Source organism: Lampetra planeri, chromosome 43 (genome assembly GCF_965212315.1).
Source record: "Lampetra planeri chromosome 43, kcLamPlan1.2.h2, whole genome shotgun sequence".
NCBI classification, from domain to species: domain Eukaryota; kingdom Metazoa; phylum Chordata; class Hyperoartia; order Petromyzontiformes; family Petromyzontidae; genus Lampetra; species Lampetra planeri.
The window spans coordinates 1,089,288-1,114,672 of record NC_136149.1 but is presented as its reverse complement, the minus strand read 5'-3'; the positions used below and the strand labels follow the sequence as shown (position 1 = coordinate 1,114,672).

Below are 25,385 nucleotides of genomic sequence, written 5' to 3'. Positions count from 1 at the left end.
CCAGAACTCTGAGTAACAGTCCCACTCTTTATCTGAACCACTGTCATCTGATGTTAACAAAAAATGGTATAAACATAATTGCTGTAAAGCGCCTTAGAAGAAGGCGCCATGTAAAATATCTCGATATATAAGAGTGAGCATGTGCACGTGACACCAACACTGGGGGATGGTGTCACACAGGTAGTCGTTGTTGCTGCTGAAAACCCGTGTTTGTCTTCTCCCACAGTTGTGAAATTTAAAAAAAGATATATTGTTACTAGACCATGAGGCTGGGTTTAATCACCTTAGGAGAACAACAGCAAATCGACGGAACTTCAGATGTTGTGAAACGTGGTGCTTGTGTCTGTTATGCATTCTGCAAATTAGTCGACCACCACCTAACTTCTTCACATATGTATACTTTTTTTTTCAATAACATAATTTTCAGTAATTTTTCAGTCTACTGCTGGATGAAGGCCTGCACACGCCATGTCGGTCCTATTGGTGCTTCTTTGAGCACACTTCACCACGCTGGTCCATGCACGGGTGCGTGTGTTTGGCGCGATGTCCGGCGTTCTGCGCCCCTCTTCAGCACGAGGAAATGCGAGCCGGATACCCAACGAAGAACTGTGAATATGCGGCTGTAGGTGCACCTCGCTCTCATCAACTTTGTTGGATGGGAAAGTGCAACGGTGATGGCCGGGGTGGAAGGGTAAGACAAGTTAATGGCACAGATTCACAGTTGAACAAAATGGCATTACATGCATTAGTCTGGCAATTTTGCCAAACCGTTGGTGATGCAAACATGGGAAGTTGTTGTTTGTTTTTAGTTGTTGTTAAACACAATTACTGGGCGCCCAGAGCCCAAAGGCCCAACACGTCGAGCGGGCAGCAACAAACAGCGCTGTTCAAGTTGTAACATTAAGATGAGTTTAGCGCGTTTCTTCCATTGAGCAATGTTATTAATGTTGAGAGCTTGGGGGCAAAAAGAGACTACGGGAAGAATTATAAAGACTCGCAGTGCGAGGGAAGAAGTAAACGTGTTTTGGTCAATGCAGTGTGTGGTGAGTGGGTGGGTGAGTGCGTGGGTGAGTTTGTGAATCAGTGGGTTGGGGAGTGGGTGATTGATTGGGCGGGCGAGCGAGTGAGTGGGCGAGTGAGTGAGTTGATGAGTCTGTTGTCGTGACCTGCAGTGTAGTGGTGATGGTGGTGGTTAAACAATCTCGTGGTGGATGAGACGACACAGCCGTTGTCTGGCTGAGACTGAATCCTCAACACGGGTGGAGGAATCAAGCAGTAAAGTTCACGGGGCACAGTGACCACGATATCAGTGACACAAGAACTGAGCGCAATATCTATGTAATGTGCTCTTATAGAAACTGTTGCTTTACCAAGATTGTAGACATCCCATTCATGCAAGGAGCGTGATGTTATCTTCCTCGCCTGGTATGCAAGGGGACTGGGGGTTCCATCCCGACCCCGACGCCTGCTGTATATTTGGAGTTTGCAAGCACTCCCCGTGGTCGCGTGGAATTTTGTTTCTTCGGCTCCTCCGGTTTTTCCCTCCACATGTTGCAACGTGCGTTTAATTTATTTTGATTATTTGGCTGCTATATATGTTTACACGATAATCGGCCTATTCGAGCTATCATTTGTGGCCAGGTCGCTTCTAAAAAATAAGCTAAGAGATCAGTGGCCCTTTACCCGGTAAAATATAAATAGTTTATTTTAAAATAAATGAACTAAAATATTTTTTTTAATTTTATTTGTGATTTGCTTATCTTTCATATACTTTACACTCCGATCGTGTCTTTGTACTGTTTGTTGTTGTAACGTTCTCACTCGCCCCTTACTGGACATCTGTGAAAAATATCTTTATAACCCATCGGATTCCACCAGTATAAATAAATAGTATGACCTCTGAACTCTACCATGGGGTGACTGTGCCCTCTATTGTGCTTTGCTCAGTGCTGTTCGTGATTCGGAGACAGCGGTTGTGTTTAAACCCCAACTCACACGCACATTCCCTCTTGCTTTCGTTTCTCTGAGTTAGCTTCTCTCTATTATTCTAGTTTTTCCGCCCCTTGCCCTCTGATATTATTGTTGTGATATTACAGCGCCTTGAGTCCCGAGTAAAAGGCGCCTTATGAACGTAATCTTATTATCATGAGTCACTTTACTCATGATCGAAAACATCCAATCATACATCGGTATCCAATCATGAGCTGGGGATTGAGGCTTTGGCGGATCTGTGAAAAGGTGAGATATGTGTACATCGATTTCGTCAAGTAACACACAAATAGGCTGCCGGTCTAAGATGGAGCGCAAACTGCCGTGCAATTGGAAGATTATTCCCTGTGCTTTACAAGTGAGCGCACTTTTTAAATGTCAAGAATTGCATTGCGATGTTGAAAAAGTAACCAATGCGTTGGCCGTGGTGCTGCACACGCAAGGCCACACGATGTGCTGTTAAGAAGGTTCATTGTCCGAAACGTCAACTATTATATGATACAATTTTTTCAAGACCGCACACAGTGTTATTGATGAATGTGTAGAATAGTTTTTGTTTATATATTAAAATACGTTAAGATGTGTGACCGCCTATAGAAAATGCCAGTGAGAGTGAGAGAGGGTGGGTGGTTAATGGGTCACGCTGGACATGTGCTGGTCGGATATGCGATGTTGCACTGTCCTACAACAATCACGACGATCTTGTTAAAAAGCTGCTGATTAAGAAATAACGCAACACGATGGACAAAGTAAACGTTGGAAGGATTTTAAAACAATGGAAATGAAAAATGAGCAAAAACTTGAAACGTGTTGCTATTGGAGAGCAAACAAGGCTTTCATACTTTTACCCAGGACCAAAAGTTTCTGCTGATGTTCAACTCGCGCAGCTGTTTAATTCAAACTCAAGAGGACGTGAATTTATATAAACACAATTAAGCGCAATTTTAACCAGGTCCGCAATATGCAAAATATAATGTAATAAATCAATACAGTTCGTGCATGATGGCTTGCAGATCTCTGTGCCCAAGGCGCAGCGTTACGAGCACGACGAGCTATAATTATCAGACTTTGTATACTTTAGACCTTCTGGGCATGCTCCCCTTCGCTGCACATTTTTCCCGGTTTAATCAACGAGGTCACTTTTTTTCTGGAATTTATTCCCCCAACCTCTCCCGACCTCCATTCAGCCACAAATGTTTGACCCGTTCGAGTAAAAGCGCACGCGTCAGCCGTCGGTTGTTCTCCGTGGTCAGATATTTTCGCCGGCTTTGGATCTGACCAGCGTGTGCGTTCAAATCCTGGGCACCTTCGTCCAGGATTTATTGTCGTCTAGGGAAACCCCCCATCGTGGGAAAGTGGCATTTACACAGACGACTCGGGCCCTCGATGTGTGATATTGCAAGGCGCGTTTGTTGTTTGGCTTAACAAATAAAATGTCTCCACAATAAATAAATAAAGTTTGGTGTTTTGTTTTTAATGCCACCGTTAAACGTGTGATAAGTTACCTTACGATTGTCATCAGTTAAAACATGTTTTTTACGAAATTTTATTCGAGGAAGATCGATTTGAATTGCTTGATAACTCCACTCAATTCAAATGGATATCGCATAATTCGCCGTTGCCGTCCGGGTAAATAAATTGGCAGCCACTGAAGTGGTACCCACAAGTGGAACATCTGGTCTGGGTTTTGAGTCCGTGAATACGGTGGCCCGAGCACCGTGCACCATGGTCTCGTGCCAGGCGGTGTTGGCGCACGCCTGGCATCCAGCACTGTGGAGGCTAGGGTTGGTGGTACAGAAAAGGTGGTACAGAAAATGTGGGCTCCACCTGTTTAATCTGTTGCCATCTGTTCCACTTGTCCCATCAGTTCCACCTGTCCCATCTGTTCCACCTGTCCCATCAGTTCCACCTGTATAGAATAACAATCACTTCCCCCTTCGCACGAGGGGTTTGTCTCTGGTGTGGTCTTGGGATTGTTTTGCTACCTTGCCAAAGTTTGCCTTTGGTCTTGCCAAAACTGCAGCAATGTATGTAGGAGTGCAATTTGTACTTCCATAGTTTATTCATATATTCTTTATATTTACATGAGTAACCCGCTTAACTGTTCTCTATCTTCGTCTTGCATTCTTCATGTATTCTTGTTGTGACTTGCTGACCCGCCCCCACTGAACATCTGTGCAAAAGAGCTTAATAGCTCATCAGATTCCTCCGGGATAAATAAAGAGTCGTATTTAGATATGTAAGCACATATTAGTTCAACGATACCACAGTTGAAATTAATAGTTTTATTATCCCATGTGTACAAATTGCCCGTAAATGTATCACAACTGTGGCCAGGGAATTTGACTTCCAATCGGCAGATGTGACTCAGCCCATCATTCCTCCATTGTCAATATAATTAGTACAACTATATGGGCACCAATATGTTTGATGTGCTGATTGCCCCCATCATAGGAATGTGGAAATTCCAATCACTGACTCAGAGCTATTGTGTATATATATGCCTTTTCCATTTTTGATATTATATTATCTATTTTGAATGTCACAGTTCTCTGTGCGTGGGTTCAACAGCTAACATCATAGATAACTGCTACCCATATGCTTATATTGACAAGAATACACTTCCGTTTTGCACTTAGTATACTATTAATGAGTTTTAAGCGTTACTCATGATTTGTAAACCATTTATTAATCCACTGCAGGATTAAGAATCTCTCCCCCCCCCCCAACACACACTATCGGCCATGGGGGTGTTTTGACCATACTTCACCACACTGCTCTGTGGTGGTTGTTTAAGGGGAGGTCACAGGACCAGTTCAGATACCAATAGCCACTAGCATCAACAGCCAGTCATGTCCGGGAATGGACTGTGGTCTCAAGGCTCATCGCACGGGCGCTAACCACTCTGCAATGTCTGCCCCATTTCAGACGTTTACATTACGAAACAAAATATAGACTGATAATATCTCATTAGAAGCGAGAAACATGATTGTTCTCAACGTGACATTTCGTCCGCTTCAAGGACAAAGAATGTGATTGGAAGCCCTTTTGTAATAAAACATGTTTTCGGAAGTTGCTAACGCAACGCTTCTGGTGAAGTTGACCACGAAATTGCGACTAGAATCTTCGCAATGTGAGCACAGCATGCAAAAACCAATCATCCCACTTGATGCAAACACTATCAGCAACTTTGCTGCAGCAGTATACGTGGGCGTGTACTGCGTTTTCATGATTGTAGACTAGCACATTTTTTTGAATGGCATCATTGATAACTGAACGCGCGTGTGTTCCCGTAAATAAATACACACGGGTGCAACGGCTCTATCGGCAAATGGCAAGTGACGATGACATGGCTATAATTACGCACGCGTGCATTTAAGAAAAGCAATTCATACTGGTAGGAACCTCCTGGTTACACCAGCCCACAAGGGATTATTGTGTCCGTCCGTCCGTCGCATCCAAAAATGGGAGGGGTGAGGCTGGGTGGAGAGGGGAGGGTGGGGAGGGGCTGGGTGGGGAGGGGCTGGGTGGGGAGGGTGGGGCTGGGTGGGGGGTGGGAGAGGTGGGGCTGGGTGGGGAGGGGCTGGTCACCCCGTAGTGCCCTTATAAAACTCAACGTTTAACCTACTCACGCCGGCTTGTGCCCGCCCTCACAGTCGGCCATATTTGCGGAATACACCACGCCGCCGTTGACCCTGGCCATTGACCGAGCAACCCAACGTTCCTACCAGCTCCCTCCGCAGCAATGTGTTTATAGGCTGCACGTAAAGGTATATAATTCATCATCCAATGGCAATGTTCCGGGCAACGGTGGAAGGAATTGCAAAAGCTGCACGAACTCTCGCTCCCGAAACCCTTCGCGTCGTGGGAGAATCGCCGCACGCGAGCACGAACAGTTTGTTAGAGGCTACACGAGGGATCTTTGCCTTCGTCATTTTATCAACCGAGGTCAAACTGTTTAAAACTATTTCTTTAATAACCTTCATACCTTCATTATAGACATTCAAGCGTTATAATGAAGCACATCGTCAGGCAATGATATGAGGAATTACGTTGTGTTACATAGATATACATACAGTGTATATGCTTGCATTCAGGAAAAACATAATATGCAAATGTTAATATAATTTCAATACGCATTACTTACATTTGTTAAGAAAAAAATACACGTACCAATGATAGCATGTCAAGAGACAAACTCGCATTATAAAATAACATTTATAATGCAAAGGACTATAATTTTAAGACGTGCGACTTTATAGCAATCCCTGGGTTAATGCATTCCAAGGGGGCTGCAGGAATGTTGTGTGTGTGTTGACAAAGCCGAACGAATACGTTGATATATAAAGTGGCGGTCGTCACAAAGTCCTCGCCGCTAGTGAAGCACACAATACCTTGCTGATCTCTTTCTATATTTTATATTATTGTATTTTATTTTAATTTTACTTTTATTAATTTAAATTGTTTTACCTACGTGACTTTACCGAAAAAACCTAAGAATATAACTTGCTGATCTCGTCAAGGGGCATGAACCACCATCACGCCAACTCCGCTCATCCTCTCGGCAGACGCCTTTTGGCTCAGCCATCGGACAAAGACGGTCAGCAGCATCATCGCGTGGCGCTTTCAGATGCGCTTCTGCGGCCGTCTGGAACGCTCTTCCTTCTGATATTGGGAAGCCATCGGAACGATGCATTTTTAAATCATCTTTATTGAAAACTAATTTCTTTCGAACTGCGTTTTGCGTTTAGTTTGTTGTCCTTCCCCCGCACCTAAGATAAGCGCGGTTGGCGACGTACGGTGCCAAAGAAGTCCAACACACAGACCTGCATAGCAACCTTGGGTGGAGAACAATCCTCCCCCTGTCGATGCAATGAACTGCCACGATTCAGTCACGATTACGCTTAAGAATCGATTAGTTTTGTGACGTAATGAATGGTAGCGCACCACGTGTGGCTGGAACGTACAACCAATCACAATCCTCCGTTCAAACACGCACAATTCTACGGATGTATTCGCGATGCTAAGAATCGATATTGATAGATTACTTCTCTGCGAATTATATATTTCCTTCATTGTCATATTCCGGGTTTCAGCTTTTACCATTTTGGCAACCCAGGTCACTTATTTGCAAATGAGGACTACGCTCCTCCATCTCTTGGCTTTCTCAGCTGGTCACACAAAATAAACGTGAACTCGGAACCTGAATCTGTACGTCATTCAGTGTGAGTAGTCACAATCACAAACGGCCTATTGGCTCCAGTAGCTGCCACGACATGAATACCACTTGCACGGATACACATGCCCACTGTGTCCGTGCGTGTACAACGCGCACACACACACACAGGAGGAGGACTCAAATGCAACCATTGCGTTGGTGTGAAGGCAGAGGCTCCATCATTGGCCTGGTTGTCCCAGCTTGGTCACCTCACTCTCGGGCTCCACCGGGCTGAACTTTATGTCCTGGGTGAAGTCCACCTCTTTGCTCGATACCACGGGGGCTCCAGCCCATCTCTAAACGGCACAATCCCAACAGCGTGCAAGCGGCACACGAGTGGCAACAGCGACGTTGGTGTCAGACGCACACGTGGTGCATCTGCACCGGCTGCAAGCTGCCCAGAGTTTCGAGGAAAGTGAACAGCGGGGCCCCATTTGATTTCCTTTTTTTTTCGACACATTTTTCTCGTGTTTTTATTTTACCAGGTAAGACTCACTGAGTTACGCAGCTCTTATTCATAAGCGGCCTGGCCATCACAAATGATATCTCAACCAAGTGGCTTATCATCGTGTGGAAATGTATTGCAGCCAAATACTCTAAACGCGTGATGTTGATGCGAAATGTGGAGGGGAAAACCGGAGGACCCGGATAAAAATCCAAGAACATGCAAACTCTAAATATATAGACGTCAGGGTCGGGAACGAACCACGACCTCCTGTACACCGGGCGAGGTAGTTAACATCTCTCCACTGTGGCGGCTCCGGTTTGCACCGGGGCACATGCTAAATCAATAATTTAAATACTGACGCTGGGATTTATCCAAATTAAGTGCAGACTCAAATTGAATGTGATAAATGTTGTTTGTGCGGTTATTGGCGAGCAGGCCGCGACCAACAACTCTCTACACCTGAGAAACAGGCTTAATCACAGGAGGCTGCCTGGATTCAAACCCAGGTTCTCAGTTGTGTCAGCTCAGCCCTCTGACCTCTCAACCACCTAGCCACCTCACCACAACTTGAAGCTTACAAAGGCAATGACAGAGTATAGATGTGTCACAATGTGAATTGAATTGTATTTTCATTACCTCAAAGTTTCCTTGGTGTTTTGTGTAAAGTTCTTCGAATATTACGGACGGATCTGATACTTTTGGCCACAACACAGACTTACACCTGAGGAAAGTTTGGATAAAACAGAGAAAAAAACATTGGCCTTTTCAATACACAACACAAGGATTAAAATTGCTGATCAGATGTGGGAGCATGTTTCACAAGGACGATGTCCCAATGTTTAAAAATCAAGCAAAATATATTTGGTGGGCACATATTCTCCAAGCAGCGCTTCACACTGCTGGCTGTCACGTTGCTTAGATCCTTGACACGCAGAAGGAAATACGTGCGTTCAACTCCCGGTTGGGGGCTGGTAACTCACACATTGTTATAGAAACATGTAATTTTCACAAGGGTCGTAAATATCAAGATAGGCATCGCTCCACATGTGCGTGAATGGAAACTATTCTGTTTTTGTTTACTGCTGATAACAATTAGAGGTAGGTGGGTGCATGGTGGCGTGGTGGTTAAGCACCATACCACACTACACTATGAACTCAGGGACCCGAGTTTGATTCCTGACCATGGCTCTCTCCCATGACCAAAAGGGATGGAGGGAGGCCCTATTCCAGCACCTCCTATATGGCGTTTAGATGAATTACATTAACAGGTCCCTGCGCGGTGGGCTGGTAGGAACGAATAACCAAAGAATATAAACATCATGTATTATGACACTTGTTTAGCCAGGAAAGTGTCACTGAGTGTAAAGGTTTTTGTAGGGTCCTGCCAAGTGTTTGCAGTAGGGGGCGATGTTGCTACACCTAATCGGACGGACGGACGATATAATCTATTGTAGGCTGGTTCACTTCGTTCCTACCAGTATTAGTGCATGTATCATAGAGCTTAAGGATTGATATTAATCAAGGAATCGATGCCTCGGTACACATGCCTGCCAAAAAATAATTGTGTTGCTTTTCAAATAATCACCTTCTCCCAACAACAAGGATCAGTATCACCAGTCCCAGCAGCAGCAGCATTAGTCCCATAAACAGAGCCAGCCACGTGACCCATGCATCTGCTTCCTGGCCAGTCGCTGGCATCAGGTCACGGGGTTCTGCAATCACATTCCACGATGGACACGTGCAAAAGCTCAGGTGACGGCGCCTTGTTAGGTTAACACTCCGGGGTAACACAGGTCTTGAGCCGTTTAACGCGCTCTCTGATGTATGTTTGCTTCGTTGTTATACTTTGTTTTTATTGTGACCACGCCCGTCTCTTGAGTTCTCACGCTGTTAAACAAAATTAGACTTGGAACTCGGAACGTGAAACTGTGCACCTTAACACCGGAAGCAATCGCAAAACACCCACTGGCCTGCAGCGGCCGTGTCTACATATAAAGCCACATGAACGGGCACGTGCTCGCACAGAAACAAACTTAAATGCAACCGTTGCATTGATTTCGATTTAAAGCTTTCGTGACTGCAGGGATTCATCTTCTTGGTTCTTTCGGTAAAGTCACGTAGAAGGGAAATAATAAAATAATAAAAATAACACATAATTAAATAATTCTCACGACGTTTCGGCCACAACGCAAGCAGCCGTCCTGAGGTGAAGAACAGGTCTGTCGGGAAGACAGCGTCTGAATGAAACACCTTCCCCCTCCAAGCCAGCTTAAATATACGCTCCAAGCCTGGGGTGTTTCATTCAGACGCTGTCTTCCCGACAGACCTGTTCTTGACCTGAGGACGGCTGCTTGCGTTGTAGCCGAAACGTCGTGAGAATTATTTTATTATGTTTTATTATTATTATTTTATTATTTCCCTTCTACGTGACTTTACCGAAAGAACCAAGAAGACGTTGCATTGATATTAACGGCAGAGGCTCCATTCCTGATTTGCCTGGTTGGCCCTGCTTGGTCACCTTGCTCTCGGGCTCCCCCAAGGCGAAACCCCACGTCGTGGGTGACGTCATCTTTGTTGCTGGCGGTGGAGACTCCCAACAATTGTTTGTTGAACTTGTAACCGCCCTGAATAGAGGCGTTTGGGTTAGATCGTGAAAATATGAATGTGTCGTTAAACCCGCCACCACCCGACACAGCCAATTCGTAAGGTTTGTCACGTGAACAAAGCGTGCCAATTCGTTACTAGTACAGCACACCAGTGTGTTGGAGAGTAACCCCACAATATTTACAATTCGGGTACGACGTTTCGCCAGTAATTACAACCAGCATCATCAGGCGACAACCAATCAGGTGCGAAGGCCAGATGGGGGGGGGGAGAGGGGGGTTAATGTAGGCACAGACATTACGATGGATATACATTATCGGTTGGGTTATTCATATGGGAATCAACATACATTATGCATGTACATCCTGCCGTTTCTTGGGTGCAAGCAATTTCAAGTTCAAGTTAATTTATTAGGTATAGCCCTGTGAGCCATTCGGCTCTTGAATCGGGTGCAACCGCAACAAACAAAAAACATGAACAAGAAAACATCTTGAAGTGACTATGCGCAAACAGAAAATCCAAGAAAAGACAGCAAAATATTGCTAAAAAAAGCACCGTACACCAACACTGTGTGCAAAAATCCCAGTGGGATGCAAGTCAAACAACCAACAACAACACAAGACAACTTAGATTAAGGCCATCAGTCTAACTCTGTACTACAACAAACAAACATGGCTAAACCAATACACGTTTCGATATCGCGTTACCTACCTGTTATCTTATCACAGGTAATCACCATCGACGTATGGCGACCTGTATTGGCATGCAGTTAGACTCGGCGGCGGCAGGCGGCGGGCGGGAATTAAAACTTGAAACCCTCTCAATGGAAATATCGCAACCGTTTGTGCACTCGAGTGAAGGCGACAGCAGCAGCAACAACAAAGTGAGGGATATGCAGCGCCCACGGTTTCCGGAGATTCGCGAGCCGTGTCGGAGACCGCAGAGACAAGACTGAATGGTGGCAGCAGCAGCAGTGGAACCAACTCTTGCCCAAGCTCTGTGTCCCTACATCTAGATGTTTCGCATTACGTGACCGTGTGGTTTAGTACATTTCGACGAAAAGACCCCGTTTTGCAAGTGGGTCGTGTTTTTCTTTAAACGGCCAAATGGAAATTTCGTTGAAATCCCTTTTCACGTTTAATGGGCGGCGCGGTTTGCATGGTGCGGCCACGGATGAGATCAGTGGTGAGCGATGACAGAGCCGGTGTTGCCAGCCCCAAACCAACCTGCACTGGCCGGCATGGTGAAGTATGGCCACAATTACTGACAGCTGATAAGGATTCCTTCATTCGACAGTTGATTGACACCGGGACGACGATTCGTGTTAACCTGAGTGCCTCCGTGAACATCGTCTCTGTCATTTACGAACCATTTGTTCAAAGTATTCATTGCTCATTCGTCACTCTCGTCGTCGTCAGATTCAGCCATCCCCTATCCACTGTTGGATGAATCGCTCCCGTTGGAGGCCACGCGCCGCGTCGCAGCTGCATTCTCTCAGCCACCGTCCTCTCGTGATGAGCGTCATCATCATCATCGTCATTGTCATCAAACGGACGCAGCGACTGCAAGTTGTTATGAGACCACGCCGAGAGTGTGCGTGCGTGTTTGTGGCACCTGTCAGTAGATGATTGAGTAACTGAGTCAGTCGGTGAGTCAGAGAGAATATCGGTCACCGCTCGGTTCGTGCGTGCGTGTGTGGTAGGGAGCGGTGGTGCAGCGGTTAGCGCTGCGCTACAAACCTTGCGGGCCGAGTTCGATTCCCGCTCACGGCCAACGCCGGTGACGATTATATAAATCGGTCCTGGGCCTCCCCTAGGTCGACTCAGCCTCAAATGAGTACCTGGCCCGATGCGTAAACATCGCCACTAGGGAGACAAAGGGGGTCGGGCTTGGTGCTGGCCACCCACCCCCTCGTGCACCGTTCCGGCACTTGCCCCTACAGTCTGTCGAGGCCACACGGGGGATCTTTGTCTGTGTGTACATTCTGAGCCAGTGACGCGGCGCTTTATCGCTCGGTGACCCAAAGGTAAATTCCCACGCACCGATAACGATTCGTGATGCGCGTGTCCGTCCGCGAGCTGATCTCAAAGGCTGCTGAGGAGATAGAGGGCGACGAGGAGGAGGAGGCTCAGTGGCCACGCGAAGCCCTCGTGCGTCATCGCTCGCCAACAGAGCTTTGCCAGGGAACCGGCGGTCTGGGGTCTGATTCCTGGAAGCGATTGTGCTGTGTGTGAAACTGTGAGAGGCGGGGATGTGTGAAAGAGAAGGCCAAGTTTCCCTATTTAGGAACTCTCCAGAGCTCCGTCTAATAGGAGGGCCCCTTCTGGCAGCAGTGACGTGAGTGAGACGTTAAGCAGCTGCACCTTTAACTTTTATCTTCTTCTTTTAGATAATATGTAGGGTTATAAACATCGCACTTGCATGGCATACATATAGTTGGGTTAGTGAACTTTGCTGTGCATTACTGGCATAGCTATATTGCATATGCATCACCACCGTGACCTGTTTGTATACTATTTTCACTCCCGCCATTGTATACGCTGCATACAGCACTGCGTACACGGAGTGTCTTTAAATCAAGACTGTGCATGCTCACACCTTGCGCATTGGGATTCTTTGCCGTTGAATGGATGTCTGGGTGTGTTGAACTTCTTCACGCACTGTGCAAAGGCAATCCGCGCTAATCAGGGGTGCGCCGAAGGACAACTAAACACACAGAACGAAACATCTCCACTTAAAGCTTTCGTGACTGCAGGAATTCATATCACTTGGGTCTTTCGGTAAAGTCACGTAGATAGGTTCAAAGAAAATAACAAAACAATAGCAGTTTGTTGTTATTATTTTGTTTTTATATAACAAAAGAAAATAACACAAAAATTGTATTTCGATTTAAAGCTTTCGTGACTGCAGGGATTCATCTTCTTGGTTCTTTCGGTAAAGTCACGTAGAAGGGAAGTAATAAAATAATACAAATAAAACATAACAAAATAATTCTCACGATCGTTTCGGCCACAACGCAAGCAGCCGTCTTCAGGTGGAGAACAGGTCTGTCGAGAAGGCAGAGTCTTCAGAAGGCAGAGTCTTCTGCCTTCTCGACAGACCTGTTCTCCACCTGAAGACGGCTGCTTGCGTTGTGGCCGAAACGTCGTGAGAATTATTTTGTTATGTTTTATTTGTATTATTTTATTACTTCCCTTCTACGTGACTTTACCGAAATAACCAAGAAGACAAAAAATTTAGTTTTTTGTTATTATTTTATTATATAACAAAAGAAAATAACACAAAATTGTAGTTTTATTGTTATTATTTTGTTATTCTTTTTTTAACCTATCTACGTGACTTTACCGAAAAACCCAAAGAACACAAGAACGCAGTTTATTGATTGAGTCTGGGTGTAAACCTGGCGACCCGGGTTCGATTCCCGCTCACGGCCAACACCGGTGAGGGTTATCTGAACCGCTGCTGGGCCTCCCCTAGGTCGACTCGGCCTCAAATGAGTACCTGGTGCGGTGTGTAGTAAACATCGCCACTGGGGAGACGAAGGCGGTCGGGCTTGGTGCTGGCCACCCACCCCCTCGTGTGCCGTGCCGGCCTTGAAAGGTGCTACTCGCTATTAGCACTTGCCCCTACAGTCTGTTGAGGCTACACCGGACATGTTTGCCTTTGTCTTGTCTCCAGTGTGTCTTTGTGTTTGCGAACAGCAAAAACAAAGGCAAAATGCGGCGCAGCTCTGTGATGTGTCCCCTGGATTCTGCCACGTGTTGCTCGTCGCGATGTCCGACGTTCAGCTCCACGTGCTGAATAAGCTCCCGGGACATGGAGCCGAAACGTCAGACATCGTGCTGAACAACCCGCAGTGCAGCACAACCAGGCGAAAATCTCTCTCGTGATGCATAGTGGGGGAGGGAGGTGCCTTGGCCTGTTCCTTCCCGTCCGCGTGCGTTCCTTTCATTCACTGCGCTTACCCAGGGTGAGAGATTCACTCCACGCGCTCTGCCGGCAGCCATCTTCGTCGAGGACCTGCGTGCGCACCTTGATGGAGAGATTCCGCTTCGCGTTGAACGGCAGATCGATCGGCAGATCGATCAGCGCATCGGCGCCGTGTTTCACCTCCCGTGTCTGCTCACGCAACGCAAAACAACACGACGCGCGCGGTTGTCGCTTTCGACTTGTGCGGGTTTTTTTCGGCAGTGCTTGCATTTTCAGCCGCGTCTAAATCATATTTCTGTACCAGGTACAGCACATGTAGTGCCGGATTATCCTCGTAGCAGAAGTAGCTACATATGCGATGGGCCCCGCACTTTCAAGGGCCCCGCGACAAATTCTTTCAAGCTATGAATTCTGGTTCGGTGATTCTGCACTTGCTCTATTACTATAGTACTATACCGCCTTCAACGTTGACGAACGACTGGGTGTTTAAGGTTAGCTATTTGTCGTATTATCTGTCTGTATAGCAAGTGAAAAAATACGATTACTTTACCATGCAAGTTAAACATGTGTGTTTTAATATTTATGTGTTTTTATTTATGGCTAGTTTTGCACAGAACTTCAACATTATCAAAATCAATTGAGTGTCCTTGTTCGCACGCGTGCTGTGCTACTGCTGACAGTTGCATTTGGGAGAATTTAATATTTCTCTGATGTTCTTTTAGTCTCGTGCTGATCATTCGTCCTGTTTGCCCAACATAACATTTACCACACGTGTAGTTAATCCTGTACACACCTTCTGTTGATAGCTTCGGTAATACATCTTTCGTACCAGATATTAAATCCTGTATTTTATGTACCGTGCCAAATCTGACTCTGTTACGGATGATATTGGTCGCGAAAGCTTCCGTGGTAAACTGGCCATCGTCACCGTCGCCAGAAGCCAGGATTGCAAAAGTAGAATTGGGTATTGTGTTCTAATCACAACAGTTCATGTGGACTCTGAGTTTAAAGTACAGTGGTACCTCGGTATACATCGTTAATTCGTTCCAGAAGGTGGGACTTATACCGAAAATGGCGTCCACCAAAAGAATTTTTCCCATAAGAAATAAAGGGAAAGGAAATAATCCGTTCCAGAGGAAAAGAAATTATATTTTACGTGGCATATTATACATTAATGGGGTTGTATGAAATAATTTAGACACTAATTACTAAAATGCATACAGAAGCCACGTGACCGCGCTGCTGCCAGCTGCGCTGGTCACGTGGCGTGCCTCAACCCCGCACGTCGCGCGCGCCTCGACCCGGGGCTTCACCCTCCATGGGGGCAGCCCCCACCGCCCCCCGCCCCTCTCCCCCACGCCCCCCGCCCCTCTCCCCCACGCCACGCCACCCCGCCCCTCTCCCCCTCTCCCCCACGTCCCCCGCCCCTCTCCCCCACGCCACCCCGCCCCTCTCGCTTTGTCTCAGTCGTGAACGGGGCACACGCGGGTCCTGTACGCGACTCATCCCGACCCACACAAGTTCTAGCAAGCGCGTCGTATCCCAAGCAAGACGTCGTATCCCAAGACATGTTTTCTCTCTCATAAAAACACGACGTATACCAAATTCGACTTATTCCAAAGTGGTCGTATACCGAGGTTCCACTGTAAACTACAAAACGACCGCTTGTTCCTGGGTCGTTGCGTCTTCCTTAAACACAGGGGCCGGTGGACAGTCAGCCGACGCTCTGCCCGATGTCTCCGTGCCTCGTAGCCGAGCTGTCGTTCCCCCACTGCCGCCCGTACCTCTGTCTTGCCGCTGACGTTGTCCGCGATGGAAACCCACGACAGGCATTTTTTGGGGCAGTCGCTCGTCCAGGTGATGCTGATGCTCGTGCTATCGTTGCTCGCGGCGTGGAGGTTGGTGGGGGTTTCCGTGAAACCTGAAAAGACAAATGCGGACGATTAATTACGCACGCCAGACGGTCTGTCTTTGTTGTGAATAGAATTGGGCATCGTCGTCTGTTTAACATTTGTCTGGGACTCGTTCGCGTGATTCTGTCAATTTCAAATTCCGTTTAATCATCACCACCACCACCACCGAGCGCGATGGGCGAAGCCTGCAATCCAGCAACTCACAGCCAACATCGGTGACGAATATCCGAGTCGGTGCTGGGCCTCCCCTAGGTCCACTCAGCCTTAAACAAATATTTGGTGCTGTGAATAATCATCAGCACTGGGCAGCCAGATGCAGCTGAGCACGGAGCCCCCCCCCCCCCATACTACGTGTCGGCCGTCGTCAGTTCTCGCTTCACAGCGCTTTCCCAAAACGGCAAGTTCAATACGGGGCTCTTTGTTTCGCGCGCGTGTGTGTGCCCCGGGGAGTGGTCCGCACAGATGGTTCATCTTATTTACAGCGCTTCGGCTGGCCGTCGTCTGCATACGCTACAGATCGCAATGCCAATACGCTACAGATCGCAATACCAGTACATCCGCATTTGCCACTGGTAGCAGTGAGCGCTGCTGCGCTCCTGCGTTCGGCGTCACGGTGAATAAACGAGACGCCGCACGGTGAGCAACACGAATACACGAACACAACGGGGAGGGCGTGGGAGGGGGTCATACTCCACCATCCTTCTTGAGCCAATTCTATTTAGTTTCACCAGATGGAAAGAACGGAAATATCGGAAGAAGCGATGAGATTAATTGTGGACAGGAGGCAGTGGAGGGACGTTGGGTGCTCATTCAGCCCTCGGTGCCATCGCAAAGGGCGGAACGTGGGGGGCAGGTGGGTGGGAGGGGGGGGTTGCCCCGGATGCCCCCTCCATATGGAGGGGGGGGGGTGACGCTGGCTGAACGCGAAGGTGCCGCAGCCAACGTGTCCTGGAAACGGACCGAGCGGGCAGCAGCTGGGGGCTCAATCATTGTTGGGTCCGGTGCCCGGGACGGGCGCTCACAGCAGGGGGAGGAGAGGGGGGCACGAGGGCGCCACCTCGCCCCGCGCACCGCCGGTGTCTTCGGCCTCGCGGGGCTCTGCTCGGCCCCGTCGCCCCTGCCGAGGAGGTGGAACGCCGCCGCGCTAGTTGCGTGTCCACAGTGGCCCGTGGAGGGAGAGGTGCGGCTGTGTGGCATCGCAATGGGCGACTGCGATTGTTTGGCTGGAACGGGTGGGTGATTGGGAAGGCGTGGGGGTCTCTGTAGACTGTGGAGGGTTGGTTATGGGGGGGGGGTATAAATAGCGAGTGGTGGAGAACGGGAGGGGTGTGGATGCAAGATGGTGAGCAGCGGTTTTACGTAGTCAGCGGTCACAGCGTAGATCTACAATAACAAAAAACGATCGCTGCTGCCATAAATCTTTGTGTTTTTAAAGGACATCGTGGGTTCAGCGATCACCACAGCTGCCAACCCACGCGGTTTATCCCGAATTCTTGTCAAGGGACATTGAGTTTTCACGTCCACACGGCGAACAGCCGTTTCAATACGCGCACAAAGAATGTGTTTTGTCTGTTTATGTTTCTCGATTGTGATGGGACTTTGTAGGATGAACGCTGAGATTTATAAGGCCACGGGGTGACCAATAAGGTCTGAGTTGGTCTGTAATAAGGTAGGGCACTGACAAGGGGTTGACAGGCATGGTTCACACACACACACACCTACCCTCACTTAGCCACCCAGTGGCCTTTTTGTTCCGTGAGTGGTGCCTAACGCCTCAAATAAAGAAATGATCACAAATCTCCGTGGTCACTACCGCACGTACACAGCGAGGCGGGGAACGCCTTGAGGTAGAATGGTCTGATGGCGACGCTGCTGCTGCTGCTCGTGCCGTTCACGTAGAAGTGGTGCTCCATCGAGCGCGCCCTTTCGTCGGGGATCAAGTGACAGCCGACTCTCATGCCGGACTTGACAACATAGGCCGGGCACTCTTGCACCGCGATGTCTTTGTAGCTGCAGGCCAGCGAGACGACAGCAAAAGCGACAAACAAACACAACTCTTAAAATTACCGTCAAGCCTCGCGTCTCGCAGCTCCTGCGTTCCCTCCACTCCTGGCGACCCACAATGTTTGGTGCGCAAGCCTCGGAGCGTTCGCGCGTCGAAGCGATGGTTTGCCGCGTCCGCTGTGCTCACTGATAGAACATCCTGTAGACGGTGTCGACCGGGGCCAGGTGGCCACGCTCCCACGAGCAGTTGACACTCTTCCTGGTGTACTTGCAGTCGAAGCCAACAACATTTGTATTCTCTTCCCCTATATTGGAGGGGTGGGGGGGGGGGCAATGCGTTGTACACGTCACTGTGTCTTAAGACCTCGGTCATGCTTGTATCCGTGTATCTAATAACATTTGAACACTTACAGACATTTTGTCAAGCCACTGATGGATAAAGGCCTCCCTGTGTTGTGTTGGTTACGATGGACGGTTTGACCATATTTTACTAAAGAGTGTTTGGCTATCACAAATGAAGGCTTAACGAAGTGGTTTATCAACACGTGTATATTTATAGCAGCCAAACACTAAACGCGTGTGGTGATGTTGATTCTAAATGTGGAGGGAAAAACCGAAGGACCTGCAGAAAAATCTACGCGACCACGGGGAGAGAGAGACGCAAACTCCAAATATACAGCAGCAGGCGTCATGTTAGAGATCGAACCCACGGCCTCCTGCATACCAGACGAGGGAGTTAACATCTCCTAGCCACCGTGGCATCACGCTGGTCGGTGCAGGTTGGTGGGGGGCCTAGGATTGTTGAGACACCCCTTGTCATTAATGTTAGAGGTGGTCGGGAATCGAACTCGGGCGACAGGATTCCTCGCACGGTGAGATAATCTACTGCTCCATCCATGGTTATATCTTTCCAGAAATTATTTTATGTGCATTTCTTACATACTTCTAATTTTAAAGTGCAATCTCCTTCTTTATTTAGCCTTTTTCAAATGTATACAAGATCATTGTGCATTGTCTAGATTTGTTATATTGAGAATGTTTTAATTATTATGTTGATTCAAAACAACTTCTTGTAACCCAGATCGCCTTTGCAAAACAGGCGATGTTGTTTCATGCCTCCCACTCTTCTATCTACATTTTATCTCGTGGTTAAATGTCGGGTGAAATAAAGGAAACTAATACTACAAGGGGCGCCACGGTGGTCAGATGTCATCTTCCTCGCCTGGTACGCAGGAGGTCGGGGGTTCGATCCCGACCCGGACGCCTGCTGCATATTTGGAGTTTGCGTGTTCTCCCCGTGGTCAAGTGGATTTTTTTATCCCGGTCCTCTGTTTTTTCCCTCCACATTTGGAAATGCCTTTTGATTATTTTGCTGTTTTAAATGTCCAAATGATAAGCCACTTTGTTGAGCTATCATTTGTGGCCAGGTTGCTCTTGCGAAATAAGTTCATACCTCAGTGGGCTTTGCCTGGTAGGGTGCGGGTGGTTCAGTGTTGTCTTTGTACGTGTTTGGGTGGTTTGTTTAAATTTCTTGTACTCTGCACTCCTATCGTGTGGTTTGTACTGTTTGTTGTTTTAACATTCTTACCCTCCCCTACAGTATAAATACATATTCGGATGTCCAAGAGGGATGGTGACCATTTCGTGAGATCGGTGATGGAATGACAGCCATAGCAGGGAACGTGGCCTATCTACGAAGACTACAGAGGAGATTGAATGATGAAATCAATTCACGTGCAGGATTGAAATATATTCTGGCATCGCGGAAACCGCGAGTGATGGAAACGACATTTGGGGGAGGCTTTCATCCAGCAGTGGAAAGCACAACGCTTCCTGCTGCTGCTGCTGCTGCTGCTGCTGATTATTACACGTAAGAAGTTGTGGCTTTGTTGTTGTTGTTGCACTTCAGCGATAACGTCACGTGGTAACAGGACACAAACCAATGCGGAAAAGGTCGGACCACAGCGTTGACCACCGAAGGATTGAACGTGCATTCACCGCGGTCATTTCACCCTCGGTCGTGCCCTCATCGCGTCAGATAAATGTGTGTCCGCGTGATGATGAGCCCACTTCGTTCGTTGAGCTATCATTTGTGTTGGCCAGGTGTAGTCTGAAAAAAAAGCTCCATAGCTCAGTGGGGCCTTACCTCGTAAAATTAAATAGTAGTAACCAGCATTAGCGAAATATCCCAATGCTAAAAGATTACCTGGAAATTACTAAAATGAGATCACAGACACAGCGCCAATATAATCACCCCCCCCCCTTGAAAAAACGTGTCAAGACCCTTTTAAAAAGAGCTTTCAGTGCGTCTTTCGGAATTGGATATGAACCTTTGACCCTGATTTCGAGCGTCTCATTCCACAGCACACTGGAAGCCTGATAGTCGTAGTCTTCATAATAGATGTTGAAACATTCCACCGCATCCTTGCAGAGCACGTTGAGGGTCAAGTTTCTGCTAGGGTCATAGTCATGGCAGAAAGGTAGATGAGTCTGCAACAAAATAAAACACAACATGGCCACGGGCATTGCTAGCCTTTAACACAACAAGTGCATGCATTTATGATCACATAAGTCCCGTTTTAATTACACAGCTTATATATAGCGTGCCTGTCATGTGAGCAGGAGAGTGATATTTGTCTTTTCGTTTACATAAAATCAGAAGAAAAAAAACATATGAATCAAAATGAACATGTATTTATACTAAAGTAATACACAGTGTTATCATCACTGCCACCGCCACCACCACCGCGACCACCACCGCGACCACCACAGCTGCCACTTACATTAGAATCAATTTTGTTGATTCCATCCTGAAATCCCAGGAATGAAAAACACGGGCAGACCAATTCGCTTTGCCCAACATTCCCGTTCTCCGTGACCGTGAACTTGTAGAAGATCGGCATTGTTTGGGCTCGCGTTCTTGGCTCTCGCGACAGAGAAACTGGAACGACGGACACACAATAAAATAAAATTACAATCTCACCTTTTTTATGTGCACACCAACACAACAAAAATACGAAAAGACCCCCCCCCCCCCGCACCCACTCGTAAAGCCTCTAACAGACTGTAGGGGCAAGTGCTGTTAGCGAGCCCCTATTGAAGGCCGGCACTGGCACACGAGGGGGTGGGTGGCCTGCACCAAGCTCGGCCCCCTTTGTCTCCCCCAGTGGCGATGTTTACACATTGCGCCAGGTACTCATTTGAGGCTGAGTCGACCTAGGGGAGGCCCAGGACCGATTCAGATAATCGTCACCGGTAGCGGCCGTGAGCGGGAATCGTGGGGTTTTTTTTGCTCCAAATTCGAATCTTTGCATGATTGTACTTTGTTATTGTGCGAGTTCTCCGCTCACCCAATTTAAGACTAAAATAAACTTCAAATTCACCTGGGCCCAAAGGTGAACCACAGCCCTGGCCGTGAGCCTGCTGCTCGTGTAATGTCACGCCGGCACCTTCGTGTGCCCGGTCGTTTTGTCTCATCCCGCACTCTGTTTTGTGCACCCTCTCTCGTCTGTGCTGCATGTTCGTCTGCCACTCATCCTCACTCAATTCGTTGTCCCGTTTCGTTTGTCTCGTTCTCTCTCCATCCTCCGTCTCCCTGCACCGTATCGGTTATTATATTTATTATTGACCTAATGTTCACAATACCGACACCAACCGACACAGCAAACCAGTAAGGTTTGTCACTGGTTGGCCGTGTCGGGTGGTGATGGGTTATACGACACATTTATACTCACGCGATCTAACCCAACAAGCTTTATTATGAATAATATTGGTCGCGAAAGCCTACGTGCCAACATCACAATACCATTCGCATGCAATTTGCATTAAAACTAAGGGGAGATTCTTGGAGCATGCATGTTGGACTTCTTTTCCACCGCGCATGATGGGACGATGTGCATCGTTTGGGTCAAGAATCAATATTCGCCGACGCATCAGCCTGGCCTGAGTATGAACGCGTGAATGACAGACAAAGCCACGAGGCACACGGTGATCTCATACAAGAGGAGAAATCTGTCTCCTCATTGTCTCACATGCTGCTATTTTTTAAGTATCAATAATAATTACGTATTTTGCCAGTAAAGCCGAACTATAACCCTTCACCCTTCACTATTCTTGGTTTTCAACATTCCGGTTTTGCTGGGGGAAAAAACATAAATTGGCATATTGACCCACGTGACAACCTGCTTTGATTGGTGCTGTCTGGTGGTAGAGAGGTTATCGTTAAGTAACTGACGTCATACCTAACACGATCTAACCCAAAGTAAACTGTAATCATGAATCGCAACACCAGTCACATCTACTTTTTGTGTTTAGTTTGTTGATCTTCCCCCGCACCTCCGATTAGCACGGTTGGCTACGTACGGTGCGAAAGAAGTTCAACTACATACATGCGTAGTATGATAACCATGGGGAAAATGTTTGCCAGTATCAAAGTGTGAAAAATAAGAATAGGCTTTAACCCTTTTATGCCATAAAAACAGGTGTTAAGATGTTCAAACGCCAAATAGATACCTTTTTGAAAGGAATCAAGTTTGCATTAATAATTCTCACTTGAGTCAGACGAGGAAGGGGATGAAACTTCTGGTCCTCAACCATTAAGGTCACATGACCCAGATTTCTCCCATCCTCCTTCTCTGAAGCACACCTCCTAACACAAGGTGACCTGAAAGAACTTGTCAGGGATTTGGAACTGCCCAAGAGCAAGGCAGAGCTGATGGGCTCCAGACTACAGCAGTGGAATCTCCTGGCAGGTGATGTTAGGGTTTCCATGTTCCGTGACCGTCAAAAGGATCTTGACTTAAAGCTTTCGTGACTGCAGGGATTCATATTCTTTGGGTCTTTCGGTAAAGTCACGTAGATAGGTTCAAAGAAAATAACAAAAAACTACGACGTTTTGATCGCAACACAAGCGGTCGTCATCAGGAAAAGGGGGTTAGCTTCTAAAGGCAACCTATTAATAAAGGTTTGAAATGGGCGTAGCCCATGCTGCTGACATTTACTTATATATACATAATAGTTGTTTGCCTTTTGTTTCATAATACATATTATTTATAGAACCGTTTTGCTGATTTTAAGTGTTACATGAACAGGACATGTGACATGTTACTGTGTAAAGCAACCATAAACACGTGAAAAGACATCGGTTTACAATTTATGAGTAAAACTATATCTACACATTTACATAGACGTAAAATGTAAAAACGTAAATATCTGCGGAACAGTAGCCAATCAGTTGTTTTAATTGTCATATTTGAATTCAGCACATCAAAATCCACGATAAACAGCACATTTCATCTCTGAAGCAGACGTCTAAAAAATTGTCGACCAGTGTTTTAAGAGCATGTTTGTTTGCATATTCATCACAGCTACGCGTGGTTAATGCAGACTTTATTCCTTGCAAAAGGTTTATATTTAGGTGTTTGAACATATTAACGCCTGATTTATTACCAGAAGGGCTAAAACATCTTATTTTTCGTGTACGTATTTATATTATAATAATAAATACCTATGGGTGGAAACTGTTGAATCCGGATGAAACCTACGCAGAATATGGGCAAGAACATAGAAACTGCACACAGAACGTCGCCGGAGTTGGCAACCCGACCCAGGACGCCTCCTCTTGCTTCGAGGCACAATCATCGCCACCCTGCCGCCCAGATTCACAAACGGTTCACGCGTTCTCGATCCACACGCACCACACACGCCTACCATCAGCGTACGTTCCCAACGCCGCAAGGTTCAGCAGCAGCAGAAGCAGCGATATCCAGCGCGGGGCCATCGCGTTCCTCTATCACGTACACACACACACAGCAGGAATCCAGTGAAGCGCAAAACCTGAATCTCCACTTGTTAGTCATCCACGTCGGTAATCCGACACCCCGGGGGGCTCCTCCTCTGGCTTCCTGGACGCCCGGCGCAGATGCACTGCCTGCACACTCGATGTGCTCGCACCGCTGGGCAGAGAGGCGGCGGGAGTGCCTGGCAGAGTCGAACAGTGCGGTGATGGGTGAACACAATCCGGTGATGGGTAAACACAATCCGGACGGGACGACTGCCATGTGCAGCGTGCCCTACGGCATGGGTGTGGAATCCACGAATGAAGTTCACGGGGGCAGTGATATTAGTGAGTCATCGTTATTACAGAAAAGCGGTTTAAACATGTGAGTTAACCTACACTATGGTATTTTTTTTACATAATGCATTTGTACTGTCTGGGTTAAAGGCTGAGAAAGGGCGGTAACATTTGAGCACGTGGAATAATATCACGTCCGTAAAACAAACCCCATAGAGACGCCGCATCTTGTGATTAGGAATATAAAATAGACAATAGGTGCTCCCAAATGGCGGCAACACAATGTGTTCAGGAATTCAACTTTGGATGGGCAAATGTGACAAGCAACACCAAACACCACGCAGCAATCACCGCTCATAGCCCGGCGGCACGAGTTGGATCCCAGGCACGGCTGACATCGTCGGCGGCGAGTAACATCGTGTTTACGCACTGCTGCTGTGTGTTGTGTTTTTTTATTTTAAGTTTTGGCAATTAATTTTTTTTTTATTCACTGGCGTTACAAAAAGCTGTGCTGCTGCTGCTGTATTCAATGTGACCTACAGAAATGTCAGTTGGGTGCATTTTCATTTACATCAAAGAAAATTAACCCTCAACTTTCCAAGTTCCTGAATTCTCACACGCACACAGCGCACAACAATACACACCTCCTTCCCAACAGAATCACCCGATAAAAGCCAAAGTCACATTAAACGCAAACGCACTCCCACACGTACACAAAATTAACTCAACACATTCATCAATAACACTTCCATAAGAAGAATACAAATTAAAAATAATAATTGCAGGCAACGTTTCGTGCAGTGCCTGGAACAAAAGCGTGCGTCGTGCTTACCACAAAATGAGCTCTTACCTTCTCGTGTCCGGTGACCGCTATACATACCGAAAGTAAAATGCTTTAACCCATTCTCTTTTATAATTGTGAACCGCGCACGCCTACCAGGATGTGGGCTGCGGCAGTTCAACAACGAGCTCGGTTTGTTTTTTAACCCCCCCACACTTCCACTCCTTGAGCTCCTCCGGATCTCATTACAAAATCTCGCAGCCCGAGCAGCTGCTAGCGTGCCAGTGGACGAGATCGAGGGGAACAGCGTTTCACCACCACCACGACCAGTCGCTTACAAAAACTATTCATTCGTATTTACTTCTTCTTACACAACGTGTGTGATTTTTGGTGGAGTTTTTCCCTCTTTTTTTTCGAAACGCTTT

The 25,385-nt window shown here is 47.2% G+C and overlaps 1 protein-coding gene across 1 annotated transcript; it reads right to left on the bottom strand.

Annotated features, from left to right (window-relative positions):
• Nucleotides 1–5,910: 5,910 nt before the first annotated feature.
• Nucleotides 5,911–25,108, bottom strand: LOC144732555 (uncharacterized). Its single transcript, XM_078613986.1, has 10 exons — nt 23,816–25,108; nt 20,890–21,047; nt 20,437–20,596; nt 18,294–18,411; nt 17,925–18,112; nt 15,974–16,110; nt 14,225–14,378; nt 9,241–9,367; nt 8,292–8,376; nt 5,911–7,503 (listed from the first exon to the last, which is right to left on the bottom strand). Exons 1-10 carry the CDS (start codon nt 23,883–23,885, stop codon nt 7,387–7,389), a joined length of 1,314 nt encoding a protein of 437 aa, XP_078470112.1. The 5' UTR covers nt 23,886–25,108; the 3' UTR covers nt 5,911–7,386.
• Nucleotides 25,109–25,385: the final 277 nt, after the last annotated feature.

Bases quoted from the DNA above. Each gene is read 5' to 3' on its own strand.
- LOC144732555 (XM_078613986.1), bottom strand. From the start codon at position 23,885: ATGGCCCCGCGCTGGATATCGCTGCTTCTGCTGCTGCTGAACCTTGCG. The intron at 18,412-20,436 runs GTTCATATCCAA...CCTCCAATATAG, and splicing joins GCTCGAAATCAGGGTCAAAG to GGGAAGAGAATACAAATGTT. The intron at 18,113-18,293 runs GTGAGCACAGCG...GCTGGCCTGCAG, and splicing joins GTCTACAGGATGTTCTATCA to CTACAAAGACATCGCGGTGC.